We start from the raw sequence: 12,263 nt of genomic DNA on the forward strand, positions 1-12,263 counted from the left end.
ATTCAACCGTGGCTGATCTATCTCTCCCTCCTAACCCCATTCTCCTGCCTTCTCCCTGTAACCTCTGACACACGTACTAATCATTAACCAGCATCTGCAGTTCATTTATATTTAATTAATAATAATAATAATAATAATAATAACGTTTTGTTTATAGGGACAGTGCATATTAATTAACATTTGCATGTAAATATGTGAGATTGTAGCCAATCAGTAGCTAATTTCCGTCTCTAGTCCCAGGCAAAGGTAGGTGAAGTGTCTTGCCCAAGGACACAACGACAGTACACACTCCAAGCAGGATTCTAGAGATTTGGTGAAGTTGTACACGGTATTGATCTCTGCCTTAAATATATCCACTGACTTTGCCTCCACAGCCTTCCGTGGCAAAGAATTCCACAGATTCACTGCCCTCGGGCTAAAGAAATTCATATGGCCATCAGACCTTTTGACCTTATATTTAGAGATATAAGTCTGGAAACAGGCCCTTTGGCCCACTATGTCCATGCTGACCATCGATCACCAATTCACATGTTCCATGTTATCCCACTATCTCATCCACTCCCTACACACTAGAGGCAATTTACAGAGACCCATTAACCTACAAACCCGCATGTCTTTGTGATGTGGGAAGAAACAGTAGCACCTGGTGGAAAACCACGTGGTCACTGGGAGTACGTGCAAACTCCACCCAGACAGCACCCGAGTTTAGGATTGAACCCGGGTCTCTGGTGCTGTGAGGCAGCGGCTCTACCAGCTGTGCCTTTGTGCTGCGTGGGTTTCCTCCTGATGCTCTGGTTTTATCCCACTTGCTCTCGATGTTATGGGTAAAGGCAGAAATACGGGTGAGTTTACAAATGAGTTCCCTTTCAGTCAACACCATTGGATCTATGCTGCCCACTGAAGCATCCGAATATCTTCTGAAGATCATTAGCTCCAAACATATATATATATATATATACATCCACACAATGTGTAGGAAAGAACTGCAGATGCTAGTTTAAATCGAGGATAGACACGAAATGCTGGAGTAACTCGGTGGGACAGGCAGCATCTCTGGAGTGGGTCAGTATGAAGAAGGGTCCCGACCCGAAACGTCACCCATTCCTTTTCTCCAGAGATACTGCCTGTCCCACCGAGTTACTCCAGCATTTTGTGTGCACACACACACAAGCACATATACACATACATATATACACTCGCCCACACACATTCACGTACACACACATACATGTACACACACGTACACATACACACAGGTGCGTGCACACACACATATTGTGTATTATGCGGTTTATGTGTACTATGTTTACATATTCTGTTGTGCTGCCACAAGTAAGAATGTCATTGTTCCGTTTCGGGACCCATGGCAATAAAACACTCTTGACTCTCGCTTTATTCCCGGGAGTGTTCACAATGTATGTACGCAGGACAGGACGGTCCAGGGTTGCCTCTAAAGCTCAGAAATTGATTGATTGCTACTTTATTATCACATGTAGGGCACGGTGGCGCAGCGGAAGAGTTGCTGCCTTACAGCGCCAGAGCCCCAGGTTCAATCCTGACTACGGGTGCTGTCTGTACGGAGTTTGTGCGTTCTCCCCGTGACCTGCGTGGATTTTCTCCGAGATCTTTGGTTCCCCCCCCCCCCCCCCTCCCCTCCTCACACCAAAGAGGTTTGGAGGCTAATTGGCTTGGTGCAGGTGTAAATTGTCCCTGGTGTGTGTAGAATAGTGTTAAGGGCCTGTCCCACTTGACCATTTTTTTCGGCAACTCCTTGCGTCCTATCGGGGTCGCCAAAAGATTTTGGAACATTTCAAAATCCAGCGGCGACAAAAAAAATGTTGCGACACTTGAAAAAAACACCGCGCCTCAAACGTCGTCACGCCGTGTCACGCCGCATATTTGTTCGGTGACCTGATACGTCAGTCAATGATGCCGGCAGTCGCCAAAAAAATCGCCAAGTGGGACAGGCCCTTCAGTGTGCGGGGATCGGTGGTCAGCGCGGACTCGGTGGGTCGAAGGGCCTGTTTCCGCGCTGTATCTCTAAACTAAACTATAAGAAATGTGACATGCCCCAGTGAAATTCTTTGTTTTACATACCATACTCAAAGTATGCAGAGAGTAGCCACATGTCAGGCATAGTTACAGGAAACACTGCATTGGGAATGATGTCATCCTATAACCAATTGAAAAGGAGATCACATCACAGGTCCAATGGTGACTTTTATAGGCAGAAGATCCTGGGTCAAATTTCAACCAAGTTGCAAACTGACCTGATGTGGCAGTCATATGTAGCAAAGAACTGCAGATGCTGCCTTACACCGAAGATAGACACAAGATGCTGGAGTTTCTCAGCGGGCCAGGCAGCTTCTCTGGAGCGAAGGAATGGGTGATGTTTTGGGTCGAGACTTCATCCTGAATAAGGGTCGAGACCCCAATCTTCACCTGTTCCTTCTCTCCAGAGATGCTGCCTGTCCCCGAACGAGTTACTCCAGCGTTTTGGGTCTATCTTCCATGAACTTGCTGCTTCTGCGATTCGTTCCAGGGTAAGGATTTTCACCCAATTAATGCCGGAAACGACTGCAGCATTATGCAACTGAATGTCTAGACAACAACAGTCTCATTTTACCTTTTGGGTTTCCTCAGCTCCGGGTTTGATCACTGTTCGCTGCGACTCTTTCCAGATGAAGGTTTAAACATGGCTGCGTTGCCTCAACGTAAACATGAGCAGAATGCTGATCGGCAGATGTACACCACTGCAAACTCCCAAAAGAGCAATACCATCTCAAAAGCTTGCAGCCAACTGCCAAGGCTCAAAGCCAATGGAGCTGCATAATCATTTTTGTTTCTCCCCATGCCAAACCAAAACTCCTCATTCCAAGGTGTATAGACTGTTGCTGGAAGAATTTCTTTGTGGTGGAGGAACAACTATGACAGCATACGACTGCCAGAGGTTAGATTCAAGAGAAGCTGAGTTGAACAAAGTGATTTAAATCGGTTTAGTTTAGATACAGCTCGGAAACAGGACCTTTGGCCCACCAAGTCCGTGCCGACCAGCGATCCCCGCACACTTAGACTCTCCTACACACACTAGGGACAATTTACAATGTTACTGAAGCCAGTTGACCTGCAAATTGGAGTGTGGGAGGAAACCAGAGCGCCCGGAGACAAACTATGCAGGTCACGGGGAGAACGTACAAACTCCGTAGGAACAGCACTCATAATCAGGATCGGACCCGGGTCTCTGGCGCTGTAAGGCAGCAACTCTACTGCTGTGCCACGAATCACGGATGAAAATTTGATTGAGGAAAACCCATGGGAAAAAATTGAAGGCAAATACTTTTAAGGAAGATATTTTGTCATTTGAAGAAAGTTATCTTTGTGCCAAAGAAATTTGATGCTGTAATTTTTCACCAGTTCACTGCTGATTAAACTTGATTTCATTGTAATGTATAGTGGCAAGAAATTTAAGTTGCAATTTTTGCCAAGTCAGTAAAAAGAGCAAGAACTGTTGCCGTGAACAATCGGTAAGATTGTTTGTCTCAGCTGATCTGGTTTGGTGATCACACTGACAAACTACTGATCTTCAGTACCAAAACGCTCCACTGCGGCAAGCCTCAACGACTTCCGCCCAGTTGCACTTACCCCCATCATCACCAAGTGCTTCGAGAGGCTGGTCCTGGCACACCTCAAAAGCTGCCTACCCCCCACACTGGATCCCTATCAGTTTGCCTACCGCAAGAACAGGAGTACGGAGGATGCCATCTCAACGGCACTTCACTCCGCCCTCTCCCACCTTGACAACAGAGACACTTATGTAAGAATGCTGTTCATCGATTACAGCTCAGCATTCAACACCATTATTCCATCAAAACGGATCACCAAACTCGGTAACCTGGGCATCGACCCCTCCCTCTGCAACTGGATACTGGATACTGGACTTTCTAACCAACAGACCCCAGTCTGTGAGGTTAGACAAGCACACCTCTTCAACCCTCACCCTGAACACCGGCGTTCCTCAGGGCTGTGTGCTGAGCCCCCTCCTCTACTCCCTCTTCACCTATGACTGCACACCTGTACATGGTACTAACACCATCATCAAGTATGCAGATGATACAACGGTGATTGGCCTCATCAGCAACAACGATGAGCTGGCCTACAGGGAGGAGGTCCAGCACTTAGCAGCATGGTGCGCTGACAACAACCTGGCCCTTAACTCCAAGAAGACCAAGGAGCTCATTGTAGACTTCAGGAAGTCCAGAGGCGGCACGCACACCCCCATCCACATTAACGGGACGGAGGTGGAACGTGTTTCTAGCTTCAGGTTCCTGGGAGTCAACATCTCCGATGACCTCTCTTGGACCCACAATACCTCTACTCTGATCAAGAAGGCTCATCAGCGTCTCTTCTTCCTGAGGAGACTGAAGAAGGTCCATCTGTCTCCTCAGATCCTGGTGAACTTCTACCGCTGCACCATCGAGAGCATCCTTACCAACTGCATCACAGTATGGTATGGCAACTGCTCTGTCTCCGACCGGAAGGCATTGCAGAGGGTGGTGAAAATTGCCCAACGCATCACCGGTTCCACGCTCCCCTCCATTGAGTCTGTCCAAAGCAAGCGTTGTCTGCGGAGGGCGCTCAGCATCGCCAAGGACTGCTCTCACCCCAACCATGGACTGTTTACTCTCCTACCATCCGGGAGGCGCTACAGGTCTCTCCGTTGCCGAACCAGCAGGTCGAGGAACAGCTTATTTCCGGCGGCTGTCACTCTACTAAACAACGTACCTCGGTGACTGCCAATCACCACCCCCCCCCGGACACTTATTATTATTTATTCAAATCGTTTGCTATGTCGCTCTTCAAGGGAGATGCTAAATGCATTTCGTTGTCTCTGTACTGTACACTGACAATGACAATTAAAATTGAATCTGAATCTGAATCTGAATCTTCATCCATGATTCTACATTCATTAAAGTCCTTTAAACCGACAGGATTCCTCACTGCCTTTGCCAACCATGCCACCTTGTGAAACTTGATGAACATGTCCAATTAATTGTGGTACTATATCAAATTAGTTTATAATAAGATTTGACATTTAATTTCCCCAGCCCCCGAGTCAGAAGACACTGGGATGTATTAACTCTAATGTTAACAAACAACGAGCAACAAAGTGGTCACAAACGGAACGTACAAACTCCAAACAGACAGCACCCGTAGTCTGCAACAAACCCGGGTCTCCGACACTGTAAGACATCAATTCTACCGCTGCGCTGCTGTTTCCATCATTTAAACTTTAATTGAATATGTATCTATGACCTTTCATGCATAAAAACCCACATCAGATAATATTTCAGATGTACTTACCAATTGTCTCGACACTTGAATGATGTTCGCTGCCACAAGTCTCGAAGATCACCGATGGAAAATCTCCGGAGATCAAACACCAGGGACATGAAAAGATCTGCAGACTGAACAGATGAAAGAAACCAGGTCTTTAAAATCTGAATTCATTAAATGGTCAATATTTCTACGAATGCCTGTAACCTATGACCCACCTTTAAGTAGACAGAGTACAAAACAGAAATCAATAGATCCTGGAATAATTTCCTTGCAAAGTCCAATTTGCTATAATATAATACAATAATGGAATAGGCAAATAGGGACTCTACTGAGATCCACCTGGGCTGACGTGATCTCCCGGTTGCTAAACACTAACTCCCCCTCCCATTCTCACACTGACCTTTCTGTCCTGGGCCTCCTCCATTGTCACAGTGAGGCCAAACGCAAATTGGATGCACAACATCTCATATTTCATTTGGACTTCTTGCAACCCAGCATTCATTTCTCCAACTTCAAGTAACACTTCCATCCTCTCTCTCTCCGTCCCTCCCCCACCCAAGTCGCAGTGTTAGTTTCACTGTCGTCCTGATGAGTTTCATTGTCTGTATAAAGGGCCTGTCCCACTTGGCGATTCTTTTCAGCGACTGCCGGCGTCATTGACTGACGTATCAGGGTCGCCCGAAGATTTTGAACATTTCAAAATCCAGCAGCGACAAAAAAAAAAATGTTGCAACACTTAGACAATACAATAGACAATAAACAATAGGTGCAGGAGTAGGCCATTCGGCCCTTCGAGCCACTTGTGGAAACACGTCACTTTTGTATCAGGTGTATCAGGTCACTTTTTGGTGACCTGATACATCACAATGTTGCCGACAGTCACCGATAAAATCACCAAGTGGGACAGGCCCTTAACTCGTTGACACCTTGCCCACAACAATGGACAGTTTCCTTAATCATCGTTACTTTTTTGCATGTCTTTCATTCATTTGTTCTATATCTCTCTACGTCATCGTCTGTATCTCTCGTTTCCCTCGCCCCTGACTCAGTCTGAAGAAGGGCCTCGCGACCCAAAACTTCACCCCCGTTCCTTCTCTTGTCTATCGACCTCGTTGTGAACCTTTGAACTCTGCACTGGGCGGCACGGTGGCGCAGTGGTAAAGTAGCTACCTCACAGCACCAGAGGGTGGGCAGACTTGGATTGTTTTCACTGGAGGTAGAGGAGAGATAGAAGTGTATAAAGTTATGAGACGGGGTAGACAGTCAGAACCTTTTTTCCCCAGGGTGGGAATGTCAAAGATAAGGAGAGATAACTTCAAGTTGAAAGGAGCAATGTTCAAAGGAACTGAGCAGGGAAAGTTTAGTTTAGTTTTGTTTACTTACGCAGAGGATAGTGGGGTGCCAGGGGCTCTGGTTCAGTTCAGTTTAGTTTAGAGATACAGCGCGGAAACAGGCCCTTCAACCCACTGAGTCAGCACCGACCAGCGATCCCTGCACTTGAACTAATCTTTAGTCAGAGGGTGGAGAGTCTGTGGAATTCTTAGGCTGTGGAGGCCAAGTGGATATTTTTAAGGCAGAGATAGATAGACCCTTGATTAGTACAGGTGTCAGAGGTTATGGGGAGAAGACAGGAGAATGTGATCAGGAGGGAGAGATAGATCAGCCTATGATTGAATGGTGGAGGAGACTTGATGGGGTATGTGATTGTGGATGATCAGCCATGTTCACATTGAATGGCGGTGCTGGCTCGAAGGGCCGAATGGCCTACTCCTGCACCTATTGTCTATTGAATGGCCTAATTCTACTCCTATTCCTCACAACCTCAACGCTCCCCTACACACACTAGGGACAATTTGCATTTACACCAAGCCAATTAACCTACAAACCTGTACGTCTTTGGAGTGTGGGAGGAAACCGAAGATCTCGGAGAAAAGCCACACGGTATTGGGGTTAACGTACAAACTCCGTACAGACAGCACCCGTAGTCAGGATCAAATCCCATAGCTCTGGCGCTGTAAGGCTGCAACTCTACCGCTGCGCCACCGTTACTTTCTCCTCCAGACCCCCCAAAGGCTCATCACGTCGCCACCTGCTGGTTGGGCTGGTAAAGAATTTTTACCCGTCCCTAAATGAGAACTTCAAACGCAACCGTTGTTTCATGGAGTTGTTGGAGCGAATCCCTTACTCTCTTATAGTGGACAATCGGCAACAACGGACACCACTCCCCCCTCCCTCCCCCCCTCCACCTTATGGTCCGTTATAACAGCGGTTATCTGTAGTTCGTTATCGGAGATGCAAGAGTAAATCTTGAGCAAAACGCAAAGTGCTGGAGGAACTCAACGAGTCAGGCAGCATCTGTGATGGGAACGGACAGAAAGTAGTTCGGGTCGAGACCCTTCTTCAGACTGAAGGGACTCAACCCGAAACAGTGTCTGTCTATTTCCCTCCGCCAATGCTGTCTGACGTTTTGAGTTCCTCCAACACTTGTTTTCTTTTACAGTTGGGTCTTGATGCACTTTAATCTTTTTATACGATACGATACAATAGAACTTGATTTATCCCAGGAGGGAGATTGTTCTGCCAGCTGTCATAAAGCACAAGATACATGAAACATGAAGTTCTTGAGGTCTTCTGAGGGAGCGCTGTATGTTTGTATCATTGTATGTATGATTGATCTATGTACCACTGTTTGTAGCATGTTTGTATCTGCGCCAATGTAAAGCACTTTGGTCAACGAGATTGTTTTTAAATGTGCTAGAGAAATAAAATTGACTTAAAGTGACGAGTGGAAAAGATTGGGGATGTGCAAAGGTCATAAGGAATAGGAGTAGAATTAGGCCATTCGGCCCATCAAGTCTGCCTTTCAATCATCGCCGATCTATCTTTCCCTCCTAACCCCATTCTCCTGCCCTCTCCATAACCTCCCCAAAGATTAGGGGGGGGGGGGTCTGAAGAAGGGTCTCGACCCTAAACGTCACCCGTTCCTTCTCTCCAGATGTGCTGCCTGACCCACTGAGTTACTCCAGCTTTTGGAATCTATCTTCGGTGTAAACCAGCATCTGCAGTTCCTTCTTACATATTTCTCTCCACAGATACTGCCTGGAGCTAGTTCCTCCAGCAGCTTGTTTCCTGCGATCTAGCAGATGCATTCAGTCTCTAGGTATGATTTTGCCAACTAATATTTGCATCTGACACAAACAATCCGAAATTTCAAGGCACTTGGCACAACGTATCATTCATCAGGCTGTTTAACAAAGTCGTCCTTTGTAGGAATACTTATTCTCAATGGATTTTAACCTGTTGACCAGCCAAAACATTAAAAAACTGGATGATCCTCATTGCATTTGAATGATATTCTGAGCAATCTCCTTTCGGGGCAGTGTGCGGCTAATTCGGCAGCTGTATCAAGCTGTCAAAACACAATGATCAAGTGTATGGGCAATTCACAAGCTCTGATAAATCACAGCCCAGCCAGACAGCAAGGGCTGTCATCAGATGCAGAGGTTTACCAGAATGCTGCCATGATTAGAGGGTTTCAGCACAGGTCGAGGTTGGATAGACTAGGATAGTTTTAGACTTTCGGACTTTCGACTTTAGAGATACGGTGGGGAAACAGACCCTTCGGCCCACCGAGTCCGCGCCGACCAGCGATCACCCTGTACGCTAGCACTATCCTACACGCACTAGGGACAATTTACAATTAACAGAAGCCAATTAACCTACACACCTGTACGTCTTTGCAGTGTGTGAGGAATCTGAAGCACCCACAGGGAGAACGTACAAACTCCGTAGACAGCACCCGTATCTCTAAACCAAGTTAACTTTCATCTTTCATCAATTCATTCCCAGCCCACACAGAGAACTCGGTTTGAGGGAGAAGAAATTCTCAATCATCAACTTATTGCCCATTTAGAAATATTGAAAAAGCACTATAACGGTAGAGTAATCGTCAAACTATCCCTGGGAAAAATATTCAGACCAAAATCAGGGACATTTTAATGAAGTAGATGATAGACGTTGACTAAACTGTTTGCCGATTGTTTTAAATACAGTCTGCATTTTGGGCATATGAATCAATCAGTCATGGTTGATACATGCAGCACAACACACAAACTCTGGGTGGGTTTTCCAATTGCAATGGCCCTTGTTCACTCTAGAAACAGATGGGAATACCAGGAGTTTACACTGGCGCAGTTAAATGCAGAAATCCGTAAGACGTAGAACAGTGTCAGCACAGGAGCAGGCCCTTTGGCCCATGGTGTCTGGGTTTAGTTTAGAGATACAGTGCGGAAACAGGCCTTTCAACCCACCGAGTCCGCGCCAACCAGCGATCACCACACCCTAACACTATCCTACACACACTAGGGACAATTTACAATTATACCAAGCCAATTTTACCTACAAACCTGTACGTCTTTGGAGCGTGGGAGGAAACCGGAGATCCCGGTGAAAACCCACGCAATCACGGGGCGAACGTACAAACTCCGTACAGACAGCACCAGTAGTCGGGATCGAACCCGAGTCTCTGACACTGTAAGCACTGTAATGCCCCTGTCCCACTTAGGAAACCTGAACGGAAACCTCTGGAGACTTTGCGTCCCACCCAAGGTTTCCGTGCAGTTCCCGGAGGTTTTTGTCAGCCTCCCTAATGGTCGAAAGTGGTTTCCGCTTCTTCTAAACTCCAGCGATCAGTTCAAAAAATTCAAAACCGGCCGCAACTAAAAATAGGTTGCCGTTTAAAAAATCGGTAATTTTTTAGTCAAAGCCGGTTGTGATGCTAGTTGAAGGTGGTTGCCGGAGGTTGCAGGTAGTGGAAGATCTTCTGCAACCTCCGGCAACCACCTTCAACCTCCGGCAACCTATTTTTAGTTGCGGCCGGTTTTGATAATAAACTTATTCATAACTCATCTTATAAGATATAGGAGCATAATAAGGCCATTCGGCCCATCGAGGTTGCTCCGTCATTTGATCTTGGTGGTTCTATTTTTCCCTCTCAACCCCATCCTCCTGCCTCCTCCCCTTCCCTTTGAATCCCTTGTTAATCAAGAACCTACCATCTCTACCTCAAAAATATCTAATGACCTGGCCTTCACAGTCATCTGAAGCAACGAATTCCACAGATTCAGCACTCTGGCTAAACGAAAAATCCTCCTAATGTATCAATAGCATATTTAGTCACAATTTCTACCTCCCAAACTAATTGGGACTACAGAACTCTTTACATTACAAAGCATTTTAAAAATGCTACATATTCACTGTCCTCAAAAGACTGTTCCAACTATCCATTTCGCTTTTGGTCCGCATTTCAATTGTCAATAACCAACAAATGCCTCGTATGTAACGACTAGGAAAATTGGTCTTTTGTACAAATATTATTGATACAACTTTCAATGAAAGTATTCAAATTGCATTTTAAATAAATTGTGAGTGGTTGTGACTTGTAGCATTAAGTAATAGTAAGATTAAACGAGTACTTACCAGTATGAAGTTTGATCTGTATTTTATGAGGAGTTACGGTGAGGTATTACGTGAAGATCCCAGCGCAGTGCGCATGTGCGGCATACTTCGAAGCAGCGGTGTGAAATCACAGGATAGACACAATATTTGAAGTAAGATAGTAAAGATCATGAGACATCAGTTTATTAGTTTGATCTATATATTGAGGGTGGGAGCGGCGGGCACGTAATACCTCACCGTAACTCCTCATAAAATACAGATCAAACTTCATACTGGTAAGTACTCGTTTAATCTTACTATTTTACTTCGGAGTCACGTGAGTGATTCCGTGAAGACTTCAAAGGTCTGTGATTTCAAACCGTGTAACAGTTTTTATTTCACTCACTGCCGAAGTTTTTGAGGGAGGAAGTGTTATCGTAATCAACCAGTGGATCTGCTTTCACAAGAAACAGAAAGGTATTTGTTAACAATAACAACATAAAGAGCTCCCCTGAGCTTAAATTAATATTGCAGTTTGTAATATTCTTCCTGCAATTAAATCAGGTTTATCAACGGTTTATAATAAAAAATGTTCTGAACATCGTTCCCTTGACCATTCTGCCGTATTGAGAATGTGGTCAACCGGGATGTCCATTCGTTCAGCCGCTGATACCAATGCTGCCCTAGTGGAATGGGATTAAAATGTATTATTATCTATTCCGGCAGCTTTCAGTACCTGTTTGAGCCACCTTGGAGTGGTTTGGCTCGTACCCCGTCTTGGGGTTTCTGTGGTTGACCCATAGGCTTTCCTCTCCCTCTAAGATTGTGGGTTGTGTCTATATATAGTAGTAGATGGGTCACCACACTCAACCTGGACTCTGGTGGGTAGGCCCAGAATCCCACCAGTGAATTGGGCGTTCCTGGTCCATATAGCCATATAACGATTACAGCACGGAAAACACAGGCGATCTCGACCCTACTAGTCCGTGCCGAACTCATAACCTCGCCTAGTCCCATATACCTGCGAGTTAGATTTTACCAGACCTAGAATATGAACGTGATGCGTCTGGGGTAATCACCATGTTATCCAGTCTAGTCTTATGGAGTGACTGGACTCTGTGAGCGTGTACTAGAGCCATAAGCATGAGCGTTTTTAACATAGATTGAGCAAGCTGAGGGATCTGGCTGGTGCCTTTCTCTGAGATATGGGATCCCATGCTCTGCCGACATGCTGTTTTAGATAAGCAGATAAGGCGCTCCATGCTGTATTTACGGCACTGTAACTCACCTTTTAGTCATGGTGTAGATGTTCCAGGAACTCCAATACGTCAGTGGTTGAATAGTTCGTTGTCCCTGCGTCGTGGCAGTATTTTACCCATGTTAGCTTTTAGTGACTGTTCGCAGGGATGCCGACATGGTGGTAATGGTTCCTTTGGATAATCCCAGTCCCTGGTAAGGTCTATTCAAAACCTGCACCCAGGAGTTTGATG

General features: G+C 45.8%; 1 protein-coding gene across 1 annotated transcript in view; it reads right to left on the reverse strand.

The window, feature by feature from the left end:
• The window catches only part of LOC129706733 (uncharacterized), a 228,101-nt gene that overhangs the window by 166,594 nt on the left and 49,244 nt on the right, over positions 1-12,263 (reverse strand). Inside the window, exon 9 of the mRNA XM_055651166.1 lies at positions 5,362-5,465. Within this exon, the coding sequence (XP_055507141.1) occupies positions 5,362-5,465 (104 nt within the window). The remainder of the gene's footprint in view (positions 1-5,361; positions 5,466-12,263) is intronic.

Source organism: Leucoraja erinacea, chromosome 20 (assembly GCF_028641065.1).
Source record: "Leucoraja erinacea ecotype New England chromosome 20, Leri_hhj_1, whole genome shotgun sequence".
In the NCBI taxonomy this organism is placed as follows: domain Eukaryota; kingdom Metazoa; phylum Chordata; class Chondrichthyes; order Rajiformes; family Rajidae; genus Leucoraja; species Leucoraja erinaceus.